This window comes from Macrosteles quadrilineatus, unplaced genomic scaffold (genome assembly GCF_028750875.1).
Source record: "Macrosteles quadrilineatus isolate MER2022 unplaced genomic scaffold, UCM_ALF_1.0 Scaffold_8__2_contigs__length_117827958, whole genome shotgun sequence".
Taxonomy (NCBI): domain Eukaryota; kingdom Metazoa; phylum Arthropoda; class Insecta; order Hemiptera; family Cicadellidae; genus Macrosteles; species Macrosteles quadrilineatus.
The window spans coordinates 30343676-30368253 of record NW_026542601.1 but is presented as its reverse complement, the minus strand read 5'-3'; the positions used below and the strand labels follow the sequence as shown (position 1 = coordinate 30368253).

The following is a 24578-nucleotide window of genomic DNA, read 5'->3' as shown; positions in this document are numbered from 1 at the left end:
TCCAATTTCAACTTTAATAAAATAAAATAATCCAATTTTAAATAATTGCTCATCCCCTGGCATTTCAAGGAAATAGTACTGAACAACTCAATGAAAAGCAATCATGTACAAATTACTGTTTAATTTAGTTTAATAGTTCAATAATAACTTCAAAAATCCTCTGAAAAACATAAAACATTTCTAGGTTATGAAAGTGTATAAAATGATCAGAAATTCTAAACTTTATAAATAGTTTATTTTGAACTATAAAAGAAAAATACAGCTACAATATGATACATAAATAAATATAAACCTCTATATAAAGAAAAAACGCAGTAACAAGTAGAACCAACTCTTTGCCATGATGTTTAATAATTGAAGTCCGTTATACAAATTCGCAAATTGTTTGTGAATTTCCAATTAATTGTTGACAATTGTCAAGTCAATGTCTTCATGTCTGTCAAAAACATTGGGTTAAAAAAATAAAAATATTGTTACATATAAAAGAACAGCATTCAGCAGAAGACTGTAAAATTAAGAGTGTTTTTTTCTGACTTCTGCACTACCAACAAAAGGAGGTTCTCAATTTGTTTGTGGCAATGTTTTTTTTAAGGCTTAAAGTGGAATATGAATTAATGGTTTTCAAATAAAAATCAAAGAACTAATAGTATAATGTTTGAGCCAAATGTTCAAAGGTGTTAAGTTTTTAAAGCATTAAGAAAGCACTTAAGAAAGCAGCAATTTTTACGAGTAAATTATTAAATGTGTTAGGTTATAAAAAGTCGGCTTCTATGAATACTGTTCTGTGATATTTTGTGTATGTTTTATTTACCAGAAGAGTTATTTTTACTACAAGTAACAAGTGCACTTATCGGCAAATTTGGTGCGAAAACCTTAAATTAATAAGTTTTAATTATATTCTAAGAAAGAAGAAAATTAATAATAAACTAAACTTAATTTTATAAAAATATATTTAAAAATATTACTGTTAAATGTTATAATACAGCAGGCTATTTACAAATCACTGAACACTGCCTAGTAATAGCAAAATTTCAACCATTGCAAAAGCATACATGAACAACTGATTTTAGTAAAATAATAGACCAACATAATAATCTTTTTACATGTAATAAGAGCTGGAGAACAACAAATAGAAAATAGTATAATGCTACAAGGTTGGTGGGTAGATTTTTACGGTACAAGCATGATAGTTTAAGAGTACTGTAAACTACTTTCCCATTAACATTTTTGCCAAACTTCCAGCTACAAATATACAGGATGAGTAAAACACAACCCATACACAGCAATGTTTAATATATACAGTGCCCTAAAAACGTTTTGTAAACCTTTCCAAAACTTATTAATTTGTAAAAGTGCAATGGGTCTGGCTAATCATGTCCAATATATATTATCTTAGCTTCTTTGAGAGTCTGTGGAAGTTGCACGCAAAAGTTATTGGTAAATTTACCAAACTTCAGCTAACTTTACTGGTCCCTTTCTGTAAACGACTTTTTCATCTACAACGGGTTCAGAAACTGGCTACTTACAGTGTAGTGTGGGAAACAATGTTACTTGGCTTTGGCATAGTAATTATATAAGATAAATAAACACTTTTAAAATCATAATAAATTAGTGGGTGATAGGCCTACAACAAAAATCTGCAACTGTAAAGGTGTATAGTTATAAATTAAAACAATATACTTAATATTAGTTGATATAATACAATTACAAAAGCAGTATAACATTCCAAAGGTAAATATTATTTTCGATAGTGATTTTATCAACGTGCATTACAAAAACATTCAATTTCAGTCAGATGGCAGAAATCTGTCTGAAAAGTTGGTTAACCATCTAGCATAGGCATCTAATTATTATTTACAATGGCATCATTACATTCTATTTTATAAACTCGAATCTTCAGAAGAGACAGGAGAAAGACATACATATACAACTCCTCTACGTTGAGGAAACATAACACGCTCGGCATCAATGCTTACCATAGTTCATCAAAGTTCAAGGCAAAATACTACGAAATGGTGAAATGGTATATTACACCACAAGGCCTGGAAGTAAGTGTTTACAGTACAAGTGTGACAGTTTGCAGTATTCCATGAAAGTACCGTTAAAAAGGCCATTCCAATGAGAGTCACTTACGATACTTTTCGCCACACTACAAGCAACAAATACACAATATTTATACACAACATTTTAACCGACTATTCAACTTAAAAAGTTCACGTTTTTGCACCTATCTAGTATTTTTCATCAAAGTTGTCATTGTGCCTGTCTAATAATTACTGTGTAGCTTCATTGGGAACCTACAGAAGAAACTCATTTTTCCCCTTTTTGAGTGTGCTTAGTAAATTGACTGGACTTCAGCTGATTTTCTGTAAACAATGGCCTTCCTGTTTACAAATAGACCAGGCACCAGCTGCTTACTGTGTAGTGTGGCAAACAGTATATTACAACTTGGTTTTTAAACATACCCATTAATTAGTATGCAATAAGAATCAGTTGACTGTTGATAGCCATGTTTTTGTTTAGTTTGACCGCAAACTACCTGCCTACTGTCAAGTGTGGCAGCAAAATTCTATCTGAACTACAGTAGCATACTGTATTTAGGAAATCCGATATGTTCCACTGGTTCCTGTGATGTTCCAGAAGTGTAACCTTAGTAGAGGAGGATTCGTTTCTCTACAGCCTTCCTACAGATGGGACACTCTGACATTCGGTCTCCGCACATCTGACATGTTCCGTGGCCGCAGAGGAAGATCATGTTCTTCAGTCTGTCAAGACAAACAGGACACATTGTTTGCTCCTTGATGTCTTGCAACTGCTGCTGCAGTTTCTGTATGTCAGAGTTAGAAGTGTCTCTGCTTCCGTTGTTCATCAGCACAGGCTCCGTCGGGGACGTGACTGACGTTGACTCCTCCACCACTTCATTGCTGATCTCTGTCGACTCGCCCGGCGCACCGCAGCACACGTTGAAGGGGACCATGGATTCTATGTGAGCTCGGCAATGGACACACTTTTTGATCAAGGGTGCACAACACTCACAGACCACCATGTGGCCACAAGGCTTGACGAGAACACTGGCACGTTTGTAGGCACATAGTAAACATTCTTCAATTTTTGACCGGTTCGCGACGTGCTCCCGACATATCAAACACTTCTTTACCCTTGGCGCACAGACAGAGCAGCATGCGACATGGCCGCACGGTTTGAACAACATGTCACGCTTCAGATCTGAGCAGACCAAACACTCGTCGGTGATGTCTTCGTTGTTGTCATCGGGATTTCTAGGTTCGATCTGATCTGTGTTTTTGTCCTTGTGGCATTTCGCTAAAGCCTTGCACAAGTTCGGGTCGGGGCAAAGGTCCAGTGGAGTTTGACCCTTTTTATTCTTTACACCTAAATCTGCTCCGTTACCAGCCAGAAAACAAGCGATACTTGCAGAACTCTTTTTGTCTGCTCCTTGACTCCCCAGGCCGACCAAGAGTTTTCCCACGTCTTGTACGTCTTGAAGCTGTCTCAACTGGAAAAGAGTGTGATGCCTCAGAGCTTCATGTAGAGGAGTGTCTCCGTCTTTATCAGGAATATTTAAATCCGCACCTTCTCTGACCAACAATCTGACAATCTGTGTGTGCTGCCTTTCTACAGCGAGATGCAACGCAGTCTGAAGATTTACATTTTGCAAATCCATATTGGCCTTCCCGTGGTGTACCAGCAGCTCTGCCACTTCCACATGGTTGTTCAAAGCGGCCAAGTGCAATGCTGTGTACCCATCGTCTTTCTTCTCATCTACAATCCACCTTCTTGGCAACTTCAGTAATAGAATCCACATTGCACTCGGGTTACCTCTTAATGCAGCATGGTGAAGAGCATTGAAACCGTTATTGTTGGTCAACATTATATCAGCATTGTGGTCAAGAAGAAGGGTCAGCATGTCATCTCGTTTCTTGGATATCGCATCATGTAGAGGAGTGTCTCCTTCAGAGTCTTGCAGACTCGGGTGACAGCCAAGTTCGAGTAACGTTTTCACAACTCCGACGTGACCTTTATTGACCGCTATGTGAAGAGCTGTTTGACGTCTCTTGTTCCTAGCGTTCAAGTCAGCTCCAGCGTGAGCCAGAAGCTCCATCACACCGGGCTCATCTCCAAAAGCAGCATGGTGAACAGCTCTATCCCCATCCTTGTCTTCGACTTCAACATCAGCTTGGTACCTTAAAAGGATTTTGATTACTTCCAAATGTCCATTTTGACTCGCAGCCTGCAAAGCTGTGTGACCTCCAAATACCCCATTCACATCAGCATCCATTCTCTTCAACGATTCTTCCACTTTCTGTGCGTCTCCGTTAGCAGCCGATTTTACCAACTCTTCATTGACATCTCCTGAGACGTGAGTTTCAAATAACTTCTTCAAGAGAGCACTCAATCGTTCTCCACTGGAGTTTCCATGCATTGTTCCATCTGAAGATGCCACTTTTGTTACTGCCATTGGATTGTAGGTCCATGAAGTTCCACAGACTTCAACCTAAAACAGTTAGAATAATGACATTTGTCTTCAGGATTGATGATTTGTGTTGTTATTCTTGGTATTATTAGAAGTTGAAGGAAATAAAACTACAGAAAATTGTTTACTAAAAATTAATTATTAACTACAGTGTAATACAGCAAAAAAAACTGTATAAACTTGTATTAAATAACTGGAGAAAGGCATTGGAAGATTCTAAGGATTTAGTATTTATTTGCCTAGTAAAAGAGTTAATGATCTTAGTTTTATCCTTCAAAGAGAAGTGCTAATACAGAAGTGATTTAGTTTCTACATAGAAATCATACGATCAATACAATTTAAAAAAATATTGCTATGTATCCGTCTGAATGATATCTATGTAATCTATGAAAATGCTGGCAGTGACAGTGAAATGATCTTATGTTTTGTGTGTCTTGTGAAAGTTTGGATTCTTTCCTATTCAGGCAAGCCTGGTATCCTCACTAAGAATCCTATTATGTCTACTGTAGGTATGTTATCCTAAGCACTAACCTTCAGGTCGTTGTCATGGTAAATCTGCTGTACACGCCCTATCTTTCCCAATGTAGGGGCCATGGCCTCTGCCCACTCCCCATGTCCACGCTGCAGAATCTTGATCCTCTCCAAGTCTGAGCAAATCTGCACAAGATCTCCGACGGCAAACACTGTCTGACTGTCTGCAGTGCTGGTTGAGGCAACTGCCACCGCCACCTATATAGCACAGAATCTTAATTAGATGAAGGTCTGCAAGAAGATACACCTTCAAGATGCATATTTAAAGAACCACATTTTAGATTTTTTCAATCACTGTTGAAGTACTTTTTACTATTGAAAGGGTTACTATTAGTTATGCCTTTTGAACATATGAAAACCTAATCGTTTTGAACAGTAAAACTAGGAACTAAATCCTACTTAATTGAATTCATCTTTGAAATTTGGCATAGAGCCAACTATGCCAATCATGATGGTAAACTTATGTTCCACTCTGTAACAGGTTGCTTTAAAAGGAAATTATTTAAATTTGTTCCAAGAATTTAACAAGTTTAGTTGAGCCATACATTGTAAGAGTTTAAACCGATTTTTTATGGGCTTTATTTTTTGGACTAGAGCAATAGATAGCAGTGTAGATGGTTTGACCTTCTGGTTGATAATTGACGTACTATGAATATCCAGTGATTAAAACTAATAGGCCTAGCTATGAAGAAAATCACCAAAACCTAAAAATCTACATTTCATGTTATTCTTATGGAGGATAAGTATACTGCTGGAAATAAGTAGTTTGCTTGTTTGTGGACATATTTTCATTAAATTTTGGCAAAATGTATTTATTTCAAATCAAGTTATTTTTGTTTTACTTCAAAAAACATTTTCCCCACCCCATACCAGCAAACCTAAGCACTTATTAAACCTAATGTTATTTTAATGGTTATTTTAATTGGGCATGTTTAAGAAAATATTTTGGTAAAAATCCAACCAGACAAATGCAAATTCTCTTAATCTGCAGGTTTGCTGCTGCGGGGGTACCTTGGTGAGCACTGCGGGGTTGAACGTCCACCGGTTGCCACTGGGGTAGCTGACGACTATGTCGTGGTCCTCGTCTATCCCCACCACTGTGCCAGTCGACCCCAGACACTCGAACATTCCGTCAGTCCAGCCGCCGTGGCCGTGCTGTAGAGACTGTACAATCTCTAGCTCTAGATCAACATTCACCTATGGACAACAGGACAGAATGTGTTACGAGCTCATGAATGACTACAGGCTCTTTGATGTTCAAAACGTGTTAGAGTGGTCACGTCAAACTTAAAAGACTTAGCCTGCACCTTATAATATGCCGACTAGTTTGATAGCACGTGCAACATTGTCAAAGCTCTCTACACTTATTTTAGTGTAGAGGATACTAATTTTTATTTAAATTAAGGTATAGTAATGATAACAGATAAAAAGGGAATATGTTCAGTTTTATGCAGGTGCATAAACCAATTTGTCATGTTAAATAATCTTTATTTTTTTGTGTATCATTCATGTTTTGTCTATTTATTTTGATGTTTTTAAGAGGAGCAAGTTTTTACAACGTTACGCTTACAACCAAGCTAGTCATCATGTTATATGTGTAAGCTAACACAAATTTGCGTAAACATGAGGGAACAGTTGGCAACCCACCTGATCTCCGATCTGTAGTCCGTGAGGTCCTGCCCTGCCTGGACCTTGTTCTCCAAGCAACGGGAGATGATCCTTGTAGACAGTCTGTCCTTTGGCGTCGTTCACCACCTGAAACATTGCATTATTATAAAAATACAGTAAAAGCCCGTTTATCCAGCATTGTTGGTCCAGCACTGTCAAAAACCCAAAATCGTCTAAATGTCCCCAAAAAATGTTTGAATGCTGTTTTACGCTATATTAGCACGTTCAGCAGAGTTGGGAGCAATAGGCATATGTGTGGACTGCTGGGAGCCATCAGCAGACATTGGTTGCACCCAATTAAATTCAAGGGTGTTTTATTTTAATTTAATTTTTAGAATTTTATATCACCATTAAAACAACAGAAAGCACATAGAATAAAATATAAGAAACATAGAACTCCACGGGACCGAGGCCAGTCCGGATAACAGGTTTTCCGGTTAAACCGACGTCCCCAACCGTTTACTGTGGTATTTGACTTAAATTTAGGAGAGCATTGTTTTTAGACGCTTGATCACTGGTCTCAAATGTTTTCCACGAGAACAGTCGTTTCCTGCCGATCTAGTCCAGCTAAACCGATGTCCGGTTAAAACGTGTCCGGATAAGAGGGAGTCTACTGTAGCGATATTTATACTAGTCTCGCAATAGGCTACATTTAATAACACACATGACATTGAATAAGGAGTTCAGAAATTCAGTATTTCCAATAATTCAGCACTGTCAAAGTCCCGAACCGGATTAGTAAGTGTCTACTGTAGCTTCTAAAATAGGGGTTTCTCTAGGACACCTGTTCTTTCCGGTTTCTAGTATTATTTTTCTAGTGATTTATAGTATTTCTAACGGAGGACCTAAGAGAATTTTTTTTAATGAGTACTGACCTTATTTGAAATGTATAAGATTGTGTTCACAATATAAAATATTTCCTCACTTTAAGGTCAGCCATTCCCTCGAAGCCAACCCTGTAGAGGTTCTTTGCACCGTTGTCCCACACAACGTAAGCAGCTGACCGAGGCGAGGCCGCAGACCAATCCTGTATCTCGTTAACCTGTGAAACACATAATTGCTTTAAGACTAAGAAGAACAGGTTAATAATAGCTAGACTCAGCCAAGTTTCTGTTTGAAAGTCATATTCATTTGTAGGTTTTACATCTAGGGGTCTCTAGATTTGGAAATTGTGGATTTTTATACAAACTGATAAGACAATGATCATAAAAAATCCCACTTACCTTCCCTCGTCGTAAGTTTCCCCCATCCTGGTCCTCCCACTGCCAGTCAACTCCTCGTACAACTCTTGCCCCAGGAAAAATACCTCGTACTGCAACCTGCGGCAAACAGTTGAATTAAAACTTGTCAAAATATGAAGCACTACCTCAGACAAACCATAAGCTCACCCATATTACTGGTATTAACATAACTGTTGGATAGATCTCTTTAACAGATTGTTCCTACTCAGTAAACATCTATAATATTAAAACGAAACAGTGTTTTTTTATTTCACGATTCTGAATCAACCACTCGACGGATTTTCATGATTTTTGTGTTGAAAGAAAGATAATTTTGAGAACTAGGGAATGTCGAAGTCATAATTTTAGTTTAGGGTCCCAGTTTTTTTAGAAATTGAGTTTTAATTTTTTTAAAGTCTAGCAGCCGACGCTAAGATTCTAAACTAGCTTTTGGCATAAAATGATTTGCTTAACATAACAGCTGTAAACATTCAGCTTCTGTGTCGCAAATTCAGCATTTGGATAAAAATGTAAAGACATACTTAGGGTTGACTTATTTATACTATGTGTAATGCTAATCATTGATTCGTTCAATTCTTCTGTAAGAGGATGACAGATTAATTTAATATACATAGTAAAATACTAGGATGTTCAAATTATTTTTTAAAGCAATCTTTGTAATCTTCGATTTGTTTTAGAGCAATATATAATTTATTTTAACTAACAGCTGGTTAGTTATAAAAATGCCCTATAGAACTATGAGGTTATTTACTCTGATTTTGTCATTGATTATAGGAAATAAGTAAGATTAGTAGACCACCGAGATAAGTAACACCATCGATGTGTACAAGCCGAGGCTCTGTACACGAGTTAAAAGTTAAATAAAAAAGATATGCAAATTATTTTACTGCTCAACTTTTTTGGAAAGAATAGGAAAATCACAGTTTTTACATGTTTTAATTCATCTTGGCAGCTTTTTGTTTATCAATGTTTTTGAATGCTTGAACTTTGTTTGGATTAGGCCGGGAAATATTGATGTCATTAAGATGGAGATCCAAGAATCCTCAGGAATACCATTTTAAATTACCACCACAATCTCAGACGGGTGTTATCCAAAGTTAAATAGATGAATGACATAGATTGAACACAACGTTATCATTGACCTAGGATACTGCAATTAGACTAACCATCCTTTATGAAATCTAAAAAATTTGTTTGGCGTGTGTTTATAGTTGTGGTTACGTTTGGAGGCGCTGAATATTTTATAGTTTAAATAAATGAATATGGGGAATTACGATGTACCACATTGATTCATGAGGGTGGTTTAATTATCAAGGATATTGGAACTGATAACGGAATGGATAGTAAACATAGACAATTAATAACGTCACTAGCTTTACTAGCGTTTTTACTTTTTAAATTCCTTCAACATGTGTCCAGTTCTTTTGTTCAAATGAATATTATTTTTGACTCAGCTGTTTACAAAACAAACTAATATTTTGTTGTGTTTACTTTTCTTTGTTTACACTTATTTATTTAGCAATTGATGCAGTGAAATTGACATAAAGGATGCGTGTGGACGATTCTTTTAATTATGTCAGGACACAAACGTTATAATTATGTGTACTGTGAATTTTATTGGATGTTTTCGTTTTATTTTAGGGACGAGTTTCAATTCAGACCTACTGGAAATTGTGTATAGTATGAGTAATTGTATTGTGGTGATATTGATTATGGAAGAGGTATGCGATGGAAGGTGATATCATTGATTAGGCCTATAGGCCTACACTTCTCAATTGATAATTACTCTTTCTACTGTATGCTGCAATTTATTTGTCTTTATACGTGTAAACTAGCTGTTCTGAATTATAGGCCTACACCGTTTTAACTAACTACGCCCGTACGTAGGACGGGCTAACACCTCGTAATATTAAAACATATTATTGAAGGCGTTTAGTCTTTTCGGCCAAATTAAAAGTATTCTTAAAAATAACAATAATTAGTTGATGAAAATGAAGGAAAATAAGTAACATGCTTCAATATCTAATTTGTTATACCAGTGTAACAAGATTAAAAGTGTAACGAGTTATTTTCCCTAGGGGGGTAAATATTTGCTATTTAGCCGCGCACCTATTGCTGGCATCAGCAAGCGGCGGCGGTGAAGCTAGCGAGCGCCCTTTGACCCGGCTTATCAGTTCGGATAAGCTTGGGTATCCTGGGACTACTGGATAGCCGAGAAGGACATTCGAGTCGTGGATCCCAGTGAGTGAGGATAGCGTGTGTCTAGTGAGACGTCCAGTGGTGTACGTAGAGAGGAGTGCTGTGGTGACATCGGTGTCGTGTGAGGTTGGTGCTCAAGGAGTGAGTGTCGGCATTCAAGTTGGGTAGTGAAACAGTGACCCACTTGGGGTGAGTGGACGACGTTTTATTATATTTTGGTTTAAGAGAGTTAGAGAGTTAGAGTGGTAACCGTGCTGGTCAAAGCCTGACGGTAGTTAGGATTTATTTACAGGTGTCAGGAATAAAAAGTGTATTCCTGACGGTTCTGGGCAGGTGCTAGAGCGCAAATAATATAATTTAATTGACTGTAGTAGATATTATTTTGCGTTGTACCTAGAGTTAGTTATATTACTAATAACTCTGAGGCCCGACAAACCTAGGCTGCACGATTTAGCGTGCGTAGTTGGAAGCACGAGGCCAGCAGGCTAGTAGCTAGTTTTATTAGCCTATTAACAGAAGCCCAGCTAAGTAACATAAAGTTGGTAGTAGCAGTAGCAGTAGTAGGGTTGTTATTGGTTATTCATTTGATTATTTTAATTTAACCTGAACAGCTTGCTTAGTAGTCCAACACGTTATCTTGGTAGCTTGGATAGCGGAGTACCGGCTATCAGATAATATATTTATCTAGTGTTTGGAACGTAGTTAATATTTATTTATCTGCTACTAAGTAGCTCAATATTTTAATAGTGCAATTGCCATTTAGTTTTGCTTGTTTGGCTTGGTATTTATTGAGACCAGCTACTAGTGGTGTAGCCACCCTACCTATAGTGTACTTGTATATTATTATGTGGTACGATTATTGAGTGAACTGTTTGATTCTTAGCTTGGGCATTAGAGTTGTGTATTGGATTATAGTGGCCTAGTAGACCCCGCCTGGTGATAACGCGCGTTGTGGTTTTTATTGGCAAGTCGTCGTGTAACTCACCGTGTTTTAGGCACTCTGGGCTTAACTATTGGATAGTTAGGACGAAGCCCGAGTTGCGTAGTCAGCAACGACCCTCTAGGAGAGTGGAGAATCGGCGTAGGCCTGGTAGTGATTATTGCACGTTTGTTTTGGTGACTTGTTTTTGACTTGTTCACAGTGCCCGTGTATGAGCCAGTCCTATACCGGTTAGACCCGGCTTTGGGCCTAGTGGTTTCCCTGACCTTGTCGCAGACCCTGGAACTTTACCCAGCCATTGTAGGCTGAGCTATCCCCGGCAAACGGTTGCGACTGCTGCACTTTTAATATTTTTTTCCCAGTGCAGAAAATCTCGTCGCAAGATGGCGCCTGCGAACAGGGACTGAGGTTGGCAGAGGTGCTGAGTTGCTGACATATTAACGGCGCCCGAACAAAATAATTTTATTTGTGCAGATTTGCTGCGGACTTGTGCAGATTGGCTGCGGACCTGAGCTGTTGAGCAGAGTTTTAGGCAGACCTGCTGTGATTTTATAGTCGGTTGGGTAGGCCTAACCTGTTTTCTGTTACAGCGTGGTGTGTTGTGAACCCTAATTTATTTAGTGGTTGTATACATAGATATTAGTTAGTAATTTAAATTTTGCTAATTAATTGAGCTTTATCATTGAATATTATTTGAGTGAGAACCCTTACTGTGCATTTGTGGTTTGACTTTCACACCTATAATTGGTTTGATTTAATAGTACGGTGTTAAATAGATTTTAATCGGTTTCGCTCTTATTTTTGCGGATTAGTCGTGGTATTTGAGTTTTAAATATGGTTGTCACTACGAGTACGACGTCTGTGCTGGGCGGTACGCCTATTACGTCTACTATTGCTACGACTAGTTCTGGGGTTAGCTCCGAACTGTCGGTGATGACGACATCGTCATTGTGGCCGGCGTCTTCGCCCGTTTGGCCGACAATTTCTTCGGTAGTGGCTACGACGGTGACAACTTCGTTGACCTATTCCGCGCCAGTGACTATGTCCTTGGGGTCGCAGCCCCGGGACGGTCGCGTGGGTTGGATCTATGACCTCTCGAAAGGGGAGCTCATGAGAACGATGGACCAGTATGGTTTGGTGACCACTGGTACTTCTGCGGAATTACGGCAGCGATTCTCATCGTTTTGGAAGCAGCGGAATGCCCGTCGGTACAGCGATGATAGGCTGTGTACAGCTGGGGCTGCTGCACCGACATATTTACCGCCCGCTACTACGACTGTGGAGCTTCCTGACCCCCCGAGAACCGTACCTCAGGTACTGGGTAATACGGAATCTAACAAAATAGAGATAGGGGAACTTAGCAGGGAGTTAGAGGCGGTCAAAGAGATTCTTGGGTTGTCTTTGGAGACTGATACCCGGACTCTTCGAGAACAACTTGCATTGGTGGTGCGACAGGCGAGGGGCTCGCCGAGTAATGGGGTCGGCTATGGGTTCGAAAGACCCGCCAACCCTACGTCCCCTGTTGTGGCTGCTCCAATGCCTACCTTTGGGTTACCTAGTAGACCCGAGGGATGGCAGCGGCCCAATGATAGTTCTGAGAGACCAGCCCGGCCTTCGAGCTTGGAGCTACCTCGAGGCTCGGATATGCTCTCAAATGAGGCCAGCAGGGTGGAGCCAAAGGATTGCTCCAAAGTATGCAACACGGTACGGAAGTGGGGTTTAAGGTTTGATGGCCGACGAGACCCTGTGTCGTTCCTGGAGCGCCTTGAAGAGCTGATGGTCTCGTACTCTATAACATCAGAGGACCTGCTCAGAGCGCTGCCGGAGCTGTTGCAAGGCTCAGCGCTTCTATGGTACAGGAATTGCAAGGAGCTCCTGTATTCATTTGAAGCTTTTCGGCATCAATTTGAGATCCAGTTCCTTCCACCTGGTTATCAGAGGAATTTGGATGAGGAGATCCGGAAAAGGACACAGGGTGAAGGCGAGCACTTCCGGGACTACGTTGTTGCTATAAGTACCTTGCTTAGGCGTAGCGGTACGTTGTCCGAGCATGGTAGATTGGACTTGATCTACAACAACATGCGACCAGAGTACAAACTCATGGTGCGACGGCGGGACTTCCGCAATCTGGCCGAGATGGTGGAGTTAGCCGAAGACTACGAGGCCTATCTGCGAGAGAAGGCGGCCTTTAGACCTCCTCCTTCTCCGAACGTAGCGCTGGTTTTGGAAACCGCCTACACACCCAAAAAGAAGGTGGAGAAGCGCGCCGAAACTGCCGCCGTCGAGAAGCGGAGTTTCGAGAGACCATCTCCAGAAGCCGAGTCGCGTGGGCGGGTAGCTTTGAAGTCGGATCGAGTCCACAGTCAACGGCCCGTGACAGCAGCTAGAGCGCCTGAGGGTCCAAAGGGGACGGTGAAATGTTTTAGGTGCCAGGAGATTGGTCACTTTGCCCGAGAATGTGGTAAACCAAGGACCGTCTCCTGTTATGGATGTGGCAAACCCGGTTTGACGGTGAATCAATGTGGATGTCGGGCGGGAAACGGCAGGCCAGCTCAGACATCAGGAGGTCAACTGGGCAAGGCCACCCAAAACGAACGACCTCAGAAGAGTGGTCCGAGTGGCTCGGAAAACTAAACAGCCTGGTTGGTGGAGTAGACGAGAACCGGCTGGTTTCGGAGACAAGGCCCTTTGTTGAAGTTGTGCTGATGGGCAGCGTTTTTAAGGCGTTATTGGACACTGGGTCCGTAGTTAACCTGGTTGGGCGAGAAGTCGCCGATCATCTTCAACGCCAGGGGGTCGAGCCTTTTAAGAAACCCGCTCCTCTAAGGATGGCAGATGGGTCGCGGTCTAGGGCCCAGTATTCGTTCCGATTGGCAGGGGAGGCTGCGGGAAGACGGTGGGTTGGAGACGCCTTGTACGTTCCCACTCTTACCACAGATATGATTTTGGGTATGGATGTCATACGACATCTCGGACTTGTGACGGTCGTGACGGAGGTGATAAGAATGGGCGTGGGTGAGGACTGTTCTGGTCAAGTGGGCCGCATAGACAGTGTCAAAATTGGTGACGAAGACCCCGAAGGCCCTTGCAATGGAAATCCCCGTCTGGTTCCTGATGCCAAATCATTCAGCACCATGTTGGCTGGTAGTGGCTAGGAGAAGAGCTTTCTTTGTTTTGAGTTTGAGACCTGTGGTGTAGGATTCACCATTGGGTTAGGTGTTGGAGTATTTTGTTTTGGCCGGAGTTTGAATATTTTTTTTTCTTTTTGGCCGTTTTCTTTTTTTTTCATCCCGATGTAAGTGGGGGATGTAACGAGTTATTTTCCCTAGGGGGGTAAATATTTGCTATTTAGCCGCGCACCTATTGCTGGCATCAGCAAGCGGCGGCGGTGAAGCTAGCGAGCGCCCTTTGACCCGGCTTATCAGTTCGGATAAGCTTGGGTATCCTGGGACTACTGGATAGCCGAGAAGGACATTCGAGTCGTGGATCCCAGTGAGTGAGGATAGCGTGTGTCTAGTGAGACGTCCAGTGGTGTACGTAGAGAGGAGTGCTGTGGTGACATCGGTGTCGTGTGAGGTTGGTGCTCAAGGAGTGAGTGTCGGCATTCAAGTTGGGTAGTGAAACAGTGACCCACTTGGGGTGAGTGGACGACGTTTTATTATATTTTGGTTTAAGAGAGTTAGAGAGTTAGAGTGGTAACCGTGCTGGTCAAAGCCTGACGGTAGTTAGGATTTATTTACAGGTGTCAGGAATAAAAAGTGTATTCCTGACGGTTCTGGGCAGGTGCTAGAGCGCAAATAATATAATTTAATTGACTGTAGTAGATATTATTTTGCGTTGTACCTAGAGTTAGTTATATTACTAATAACTCTGAGGCCCGACAAACCTAGGCTGCACGATTTAGCGTGCGTAGTTGGAAGCACGAGGCCAGCAGGCTAGTAGCTAGTTTTATTAGCCTATTAACAGAAGCCCAGCTAAGTAACATAAAGTTGGTAGTAGCAGTAGCAGTAGTAGGGTTGTTATTGGTTATTCATTTGATTATTTTAATTTAACCTGAACAGCTTGCTTAGTAGTCCAACACGTTATCTTGGTAGCTTGGATAGCGGAGTACCGGCTATCAGATAATATATTTATCTAGTGTTTGGAACGTAGTTAATATTTATTTATCTGCTACTAAGTAGCTCAATATTTTAATAGTGCAATTGCCATTTAGTTTTGCTTGTTTGGCTTGGTATTTATTGAGACCAGCTACTAGTGGTGTAGCCACCCTACCTATAGTGTACTTGTATATTATTATGTGGTACGATTATTGAGTGAACTGTTTGATTCTTAGCTTGGGCATTAGAGTTGTGTATTGGATTATAGTGGCCTAGTAGACCCCGCCTGGTGATAACGCGCGTTGTGGTTTTTATTGGCAAGTCGTCGTGTAACTCACCGTGTTTTAGGCACTCTGGGCTTAACTATTGGATAGTTAGGACGAAGCCCGAGTTGCGTAGTCAGCAACGACCCTCTAGGAGAGTGGAGAATCGGCGTAGGCCTGGTAGTGATTATTGCACGTTTGTTTTGGTGACTTGTTTTTGACTTGTTCACAGTGCCCGTGTATGAGCCAGTCCTATACCGGTTAGACCCGGCTTTGGGCCTAGTGGTTTCCCTGACCTTGTCGCAGACCCTGGAACTTTACCCAGCCATTGTAGGCTGAGCTATCCTCGGCAAACGGTTGCGACGACTGCATTTTTAATATTTTTTTTCCAGTGCAGAAAATCTCGTCGCAAAAGGTGTAATAAACTAAAGATATAGGTAAGATTCAAAGGTACCTTTGAACTTCATATAAAAAGGTTATAGATATGTTTTTGAATCCTATGAGATAAAGGTTAGTATGACACCTTAACAGCTAATGATTCATATTGAACGTCCATACAAAGCATTTTTAGGGAAAATAGTAGGCCTAAAAGTGTTTAGGCGCATTGGTGGCAATGACTGTTCTTGGACTGGATTAAAATCCTAAAAAAACTGCCAGTTCATGGCTCAATCCCTCCATGAGCATGAGGAGTAGCTGTAAGGAGTATGAGCTGAGGAGCAAACCTCAGCCTGCTTTCTTCTTCTAGTTATTACTTAAAGTTTCTTTCAGTCTTTCGGGTTAAAGCATTGCAGATAACAACATTAAATTAAGAATCATTCTTTGGGATGTTCATGATTTTGCCACAATCAACGGAGACGATAATGATGTCTACACAAGCGCAGGAGATGTTAATGATTTTGCTGCGATAGCGGATGACAATGTTGAGGTTTCTGTGACCTCGGGAGACAATGACGTCAACATGGCCGCAGGAGATGTTCATGATTTTGCCGTGACTGAGGAAGACAGTGATGATGTTCCCTTAGTTGAGGAGGATATTTCATATTTCGCAGTGATCCCAGGAGACAACAATGATATCTTCACGACCGCTGGAGACGATCACGATATTACCTCGAGTTTGGCTTGACTGAAAATATCACACTGGCACACCTCTATAATATTTTATTTTTGTTGTTAGGTCTTCATTTACCTTTAATATGGTAATATTTAATGGGTTTGGAAGGGAAAATTGGCTAGACTATTTCATAGCTGCATACATTTTTTATTTTTTCTTTACTCGAAAAACACCCCATTAACCCTTAAAAATATGTAATGGAAGAACATTAAGACAATGATGGAGTGTTGATTGGATGGGGAGTAGGTTGAACATGTTGGTGTAGTATAACTAATCCATTTAGAATTTTGGTCAAACTATAAAAAATGGTATCGGTATCAAGAATGGATACATTTTGTTATCGACACATCATTACTAAAACATATTCGAAAGAATATGTTCAATGATATAGCATTTACATTTAAGTTATTTTCTCATACGAAAATAGGCCTACAGTAATATTTTTTTTTCTAAAAGGTAATTATTTCGAAATATTATTTTGATTAATATTTATATGTACCTTTTTACTTTTCCTTCTCGGCTCTTGAAGCACCCGCTCACTGCCAGGGGTAGTGATTCTGTAGAATCTGCAACAAAAAACTAACGTTATAAACAGTAGCATTTTCAATAGACATATACATAGACATACTTTATTCGCAAAAAACATTCCATAACATTTAGAATAGGTGCATTGCCAAAATTATATCCATACATAAAATATTTAACATTTAAACTTAACTTAAAATTAAACACTTAAATTGAAAAAAATTAGAAATGTTCTAAATTGAAGTTCTGTAAAAATCTTCAATTAAGTAAAAAGCCTTGTCAATAAGTAAATTATCTATTGTCTCTTTAAATTTGGTTTTGTTTAGTGACTTATAGCACGAGGGAAGCACATTGTACAATATCAGCCCAGCATATAATGGAAACTGAACATACAATACATAGAAAACTGTTACCTTATTGATAACCTGTGTTAAGTAATTTAAGTTGGGTCATTTTTATTTTATTTTTATTTTTTTAAGAGGTTGGCGGCCTCTTTTAACCTTGCATTTGCCCGTCCACATAGACTACAGATCTGTGCGTGGAACGTATCCAGCAAAGCAAGGGGTGAGCCGGTACAGTACGAAGGTGAACTGTACTGATAAAATGTTTTCGACAGTGACCAGGATCCGAACACACGACATCGCTGCCTTGACCCCGAAGTCCGTGACACTACAGACTAAGCCACCGATTCACCAACACGATTTGGGACATCCCCCTAATCAAACGAATTTTCTCTGTAGAGAAACCTGAAAAGTGGGGTGATATAAACCATTTCATGTGCTCCATTTTTTACCCACAAACTCAGGGTTACCAACTGGACAGCCATAATCTGCTTTGAATAGGCTAAAGCAGCAACACCATTGAAAGTTGGTTAACGTATTGTCTGTCAGTCACAGTACATGCCCCGCATCAGAACATTCTCACGTTGTTCAGAGGAGTTGGTACCTGTCCAAAAGTTTTGAAAGTGTCGAAATAGGTCCATTCATTTGTCGAAATAGGTTGGATAACTCTTGTAGCTTTAAGATTTGGATAGCAATTTACATTTTCTCTTTTTGAACAGCGTATATTATTTGCCTCTCCTGAATAAAAAAAAAAAAACTTGACCATATGTCTTGAACTACTCGTTGAATACATAAACACTAATTCCTTCACTTATGTTTGGTCTAATATTGCCACTAAAACTTTCAATAGTAAATGAGTTTTTGAAACTTCTTATTTTTGACTTGAAATGTCTGGATTGTGTAGGTGAATACAGTCAAAGAACTTTATAAGTTTGTCCGAGGAACTGGCAACATAACCTAGAAGTAAACAATCCATTTGCGATTTTTCTCAACTGAAGTAACAGTAATAAAAAAAAAAGAAAATGAAAAAAATGAAAGTGAGTAATACAAAAGTTTAAAATAAAACATAAGGTCCGCCAAGATTTGGTATAATCTTACTACTTGAACTTATCATAGTCAAGTCATTAATTTAGTTTGTACTAAATGTTTTGAAATATCTTGATCTGTCAGTGTCGGAAGTAAACATTTAACTTGCATGCATTCATTTGATCTGACATTAGGCAAGTTTACTTTACCACCATGATAACACTATGTGCTTCGTATATTTTTTCACTTCCAAAGTAACTTGCATAGCAGAACTGGCCAATATTATTCATCTCGCCAAGTGAATGTGTATCTGGATGGGTATCTGTTAGACCAGACCTCTCTTTTTCTACTCTCCTCATACGCAAAAGATATTACCTTATTATTAATTGTCTCCTCCTCCCGTTTTCAATATTTCTTCTTTGAATTTTAGGCATTTTCTGTTCTTCCAACAAAACTGGTTAACTGTTTAACTTGGTCTTAACCTCTGAATATTACAAACGTTAATATTTACTCCCAAAAAGATAATGAGATTCTTTTTATATAAACAGCTGTTTTTTGTTTTTAAATTTTTTCTATGTATTTCTTATGGGGAAAACCCGGCCTTTGAGAGGGTCTCATGCCCTTAAGAGTTGGAATTTTAAAGTTCTAAAACCTTATTGCAAAACTACATATTAAGACAAATCTTTTGACACCTTAAACGTTAATAGTCTACAAATAAGGGAGGAGTTGCGTTAACAAAAAACGGCTTCACGTATTATATATACATATAGATTTCTTGCTAACTAACCTATTTACAGTTTACTAAAAAAACACTTTAACTTATTACCTTCCCTGTAGTAGCCTAACTAGCAAACCTAAGTGCTCGTTAAAACTTATGTTATTTAAATAGCAAATGAATCTGATAATTTTAAGGGAATATTTTAGTGAAAATCCAACCTCGCAAATGGAAATTCGCTTAGTCTGCAGGTTTGCTGCTGTGGGGTATTTTGTATTGTACCGATCAAATGCCCTCCAAAATGGCCACTAAGTTGACCTAAAACACACATCATACAAGGCAAGTAGCAGTGGCGTAAGTACTTTTACTTTTTAATACTTATCAATGAAATGGCGACCACATCCCCGCAGTGAGGGGGGGGGGGCCAAGGTTCGACTATCACCGCTAACCGCAATCGCGGAAAAAGACGGTGACTGAGGGAGACGATCGCGGCAAAAGATGACGCCGTTTCCGTGACCGTCCGAGACGAAGATGATGTCTACAAGACCAAAGAAGATATTTAATGATTTTGCCACAAAAGGGGAAAAGTATTACGTTGTTTCCGTGACCGCGGGAGACAAAGTTGATAACTTCAAGACCGAAGACATTAATGATTTTGCCGCGATCGAGGGAAAAGATGACGTTTCTGTGACCATGGAAGATGAATATGATGACTTCAATACTGCGGATGTGTACAACATGTTGCCACAATCACGGTAAACAATGTCAATGTTTCCATGACCGAGGGAGACGATGAAAAAACATCCGCGAGAGTTTTTGGTTTTTTCCGCAATATCGGCTTTTGCTGAGATAAATGGTGGTGATGTTGTAGTTGGGTGGGGGAGAGGGGGGCACCACTCAATGTAGGCTACTTAAACACCACTGGCAAGTAGTGTATCATCAAATTCTGGACTAGATGTCATCTCCATTTTCTGTGGCATGGTAATTATGTTAGTCTATATTTCAAGCTTATTGATAAGTGTTTTCTAGGTATTGGCCTTTGTCTTATACAGAGATTTAATTTTGGCAACTATACCAGCTAATTCTTAAACTTAGTCAATCAAATAATTAACTTGCATAGGACTATAAAATAACGGCAAACAATAAAAGCACTCAGCTACTTAACAGCTATAATATGGTTTACTTACCTATGCCTCAGCGGATGTTTGTCTCCGTGATAGCAGATTGAGCAAAGATCGTAATTGGCACACTCGGCACACTTCCACCGGATGCCGAAGATCGGTTGATGTCGACACATATCACACATGGTCCCGTCGTGCTTTACTCCTGCAAATGTAGAGGCGCTAGTTTTACGTTTGTAACTTGAAAGTTTACATTAGATTGAGCTGTGTAGCAATATAAATTGCAACTTAAGTCATGCCAAAGGATTACAACATTGGTACATTGTCACTCGCCTGGTGAAATATATTTTGAAAGTGAATGGATGGGAAAATGGGTATATGAAAGTGAAGAATGGTTTAACTAAACAGAGTGCTGAAATCAATACAGTAGACTCCCTCTCATCCGGACTTCCGGTTAAACCGACGTCCCAAAAACGCGTTAAAACGGACTGTTTAAATGCATACTGTATAAGCCAATAATGATTATTATAGTATATTAAGACACTTGATCATTGGTCTCAAATCTTTCTCACGAGAACAGTCGTTTCAGTACCGCCCACTTCCTGCCGATCTAGTCCGGCTAAACCGATGTGCTGATAAAAATTGTCCGGTTAAAGAAATGACATTTCCGTCGAGCCAGTGGCGGATTCAGAGGGGGGCGAAGGGGCAACCTCCCCCCCTCGTGCATAAATAATTTTTTTTTTTTACTGCATGTAAAACAGTAGTGCATACACATTGCGTAAAATAATTTGTCCCACTAACTTTGAACAAAGAAACATGGTATAAAACTGCCATTTTGGAGACTTAGTTTGCACACATTTTTCGGGGGGATACAACCGAACCCCCCACACCCTCCAGTTCGCACCCCCTTGTGACTGTTCTAGATTTGCCACTGCGTCGAGCGTAGCCCGTTTAAAATGATGTTTGGTTAAAAAGTGTCCGGATAAGAGGGAGTCATTTCTGGCAACTGTGTATTGGTATGATTATGGCAAGTCATTACTGTAGGCTACAGTTACCAAACTACCATAGTAAGGAAAGACTACACTTGGGGCTATCTAGCCTACTTTATACAAAAAGAGTGTTTTTGTCACATTCCTTTTCTGCCTGTCTTACTGAACAGATGTTTACGATTGGAATATCATTATAAATATTAAAAGGTATTTTTCATCAACTTAGGACTTTGTCCTCTAAGGCTTATAGATTTATTATTTGGTGATTTTTAAGGTGCTGCTGACTAATTTGCTTTAGGCCTATATAACGTTTGGTTTTAAATACAAATTGTAGCTTAGGCTAAGTTTAAAAGTTTAAGAGCTGATTAAGTTTATTTTAATTTATATCATGAAATGAGATGGAGACACACCCTAGGCTCATTTTTACCCAATATGAGTGAAGGATGAGTGTAGAATAAAGTGTGATCATCCGTGTAATTCAACTATTTTTAGTTGAATTTTTATTCTCTGTCAGATCGTAAACAATAAGGCGGTAAAAAAATTTGATTTTAAATATTCTAATTAGATTCTTATATAGGCCTAGGCCTACAGTAATTAGAAGTTAATTGTAGCTTGATTGAGGTAGGCCTAGACTAAGTTAAATCACTCTTCAATACAGTGTAAGTTAGGTATAAGTCAACTTAGGCCTAGTTAATTTTATGTATAGGTCCACTTAACTTATACAAAATGCTCAAAAGCCCCTCTTGTTATAGGCTAGGCCTAATTAGACTTGGGCTATGAAAACAAACTATAAGTTTAGTTAGGAGCTTACCAGTAGGAGCACTGTCCAGGATACGAAGGTCGTAAGCCCCTGAACATCTGTAGTTAGCTGCTGTTCCGTTGTCCCATACCACAACCACTTCCTCTGGGCTTTCAAAGTTACGAACCGTCCCCACATGCCCTTCCCCACCATCTTGTTTACCCCATTTCCAGTCAGGTCCGCGTATCACACGAGCCCCCACTCCTTCCATCATGAAGCGGGTGGTGCGATTGCCAGCATTAGCATCCATTTTGGAATTGTCACAACCTTAACATGCTTGTAGTGGTAAGCTTAGGATATGGTAGGCCTACCTGAAAACATATATTTACTAGCTTAAGGTTAAGCAAAAAAAATATTTGTAAATTTAACTTAGGTACGTTAACTAAGGCCTACCAGGATATGGCTTAACAGACTTGTTTTTATTGATATAATTTTCAATGGCTAGTAAAAAGCAACAACCCGAGGCTTTGGTAAATTAAGTTAGACCTAACTTATTATTTAGGGGGCAACCTGTTCTAAAATTTTCATTTAGTAAACTAAACACATTCATTTCAAAACAGCTCTCCTTTGATTGTTTCAAACCAAACTTTTAACTAACCTCGACAGAGTCAGGGCCGATTTACCGAATAGGCACGTGCCTAGGGTATCCTGTTTCTAATGATATATAAATTACTATGGTGCTATTTAGTTATTTACACTTATGAGGGCTGCACTTTACTTTACGTCTTACACTCATTCAAATGAAAATATAGATCGATAGGGGCCTATATCTTTTATTCAATATTGATTAACCCTCCAAGTGTCCATAGTTTAGGCCTTAATGTCCACCTATTTTTGGCGCATTTGCAAGGTTTTATTAAAACGGATCTGAGAAGCTTAAAACAATGTTAATTCTAATGTTCTATATACCATTTTGTTTGGAAAATCATGGGCTTCAATATTATATATAAAACATAAGGAACATTTAAAAAAAAAAAAAAAAAAATTTTAGGTAAAAAAAATATAATTTCGAAAATTTTCAAAAAAAAAAAAAAGTTCGCGCTCAATGAAATTGTATAAATTATAGGCCTATAAATATTTGAAAATAGCCACTTTGTTCTAAATTTTATGAGGATTACAAATATATAATAATATAAGGAAGTAGATTTGCAAATAAATAAGTTATGGGCAAAAAACTGATTTCAGTACATAGCGTTTAGCTAAGAATGCATAGCCTAACCATAGCTAGGAATCTGGCTGATAATTTACATCAATATCACTACCTACTTCTTCAGGATCATCAACCAGCACTTCAAAACCACTTAAATCTTCTTATAATGCACCACGTATATCACTACTTTTGATTTTTAACACTAAAACAATGATAAACGTAATAAAACACATCAGTCATCGGTCCGGGGGAACCTAGCTGTTTACAAATACACGCACATCAGCTGTCTGCTACAATATTTTCGGAACTAAAATGAATAGCGCTTAGAGACAGACCTCTGGAGAAAGCTTAGAATATTACGGAAAGAACGATACCTAACTCGATCCAGTTCAATCCGATTCAGTCAGTCATAGAGCCTTCACCGTAAACGATGTCTGCGTGTCGAAAAATCGACAAGTAACACTACACAAAGTGTGCTGCTTGTCGAATTTTCGTCAAGTAACACTGGGAGGGTTAATCAATATATATCGTTTGGTTAGTTAGGTAAGGTTAACCTGGGTAGGCCTACAGTTTCTTAACTGGGCTATGCTAATATTAATTGAAACTATCGAATTGAATTAATAATCAATATTTTTAAATATATCAATTATAAAATAAAACTAGGCTATCATAACCTAACCTAACCAACCAAACTTGCTGATCCGGTTAAAAAATCGCATGAAGGTTTACTAATCAAATCGATAGGCCTAGTTTCAATCGATATTAGCATAGCCCAGTTAAGGAACTATACCCTTAAACTGTACCCGTTAACCTAACCTAACCAACCAAACAATATATCGAAAGAAACAATCAAACAATCGATATTTTCATTCGAATGAGTGTAAAACGTAAAGTAAAGTGCAGCCCTTATGAGAGGCCTAATTCTCTAGGCCTATGGCATTAGGCATAGGCTATTTTATGACGATTCAGCAAAAAGGTTATAGGCCTAGGTAGCCTAAAATAGAGCCCAATAAGTTTGAGGCCTGTACAAAGATAAAATCGAACACAATGTCTGAAGTTTTATATTAGACATAGGGCATTGGGGAAATTCATTGTTACAACTAACTTAGGCTTAGGCCTAACACAACAGGCAGGTAAGTTAATCTTCACATTAATTTAAGAAGTCAATTACTCATCTATCATCATTATTGCTTGGTATATTAGCTATGGTAAGGTTACGAAACCACAAAAATAACACAAAACGTCTATTTTCCTACCTTAGAACACTGTAACATCGGTTAAATAATATATTTTAAGCAACCTCAGTCCAAAATAGCTAGCCTGGCAGTTTTACTAGCACACAGTCACAGTACAGTCGAGTCAGTAAAGGA

At 39.1% G+C, this 24578-nt stretch overlaps 1 protein-coding gene across 1 annotated transcript; it reads right to left on the bottom strand.

Annotated features, from left to right (window-relative positions):
- Positions 1–1084: 1084 nt before the first annotated feature.
- LOC128999607 (E3 ubiquitin-protein ligase MIB1-like) lies at positions 1085–24563 on the bottom strand. The gene is made up of 10 exons (XM_054426190.1): positions 24465–24563; positions 22071–22369; positions 20337–20475; positions 17042–17108; positions 7915–8010; positions 7617–7733; positions 6671–6778; positions 6035–6220; positions 5024–5221; positions 1085–4513 (listed from the first exon to the last, which is right to left on the bottom strand). Exons 2-10 carry the CDS (start codon positions 22306–22308, stop codon positions 2651–2653), a joined length of 3012 nt encoding a protein of 1003 aa, XP_054282165.1. The 5' UTR covers positions 22309–22369; positions 24465–24563; the 3' UTR covers positions 1085–2650.
- Positions 24564–24578: the final 15 nt, after the last annotated feature.

Coding starts and splice junctions, on each gene's coding strand:
- LOC128999607 (XM_054426190.1), bottom strand. CDS start 22,308: ATGGATGCTAATGCTGGCAATCGCACCACCCGCTTCATGATGGAAGGA. Junction 6,221..6,670: donor GACTACAGATCGGAGATCAG/GTGGGTTGCCAA, acceptor TGTTGTCCATAG/GTGAATGTTGATCTAGAGCT. Junction 4,514..5,023: donor ACCATGACAACGACCTGAAG/GTTAGTGCTTAG, acceptor TAACTGTTTTAG/GTTGAAGTCTGTGGAACTTC.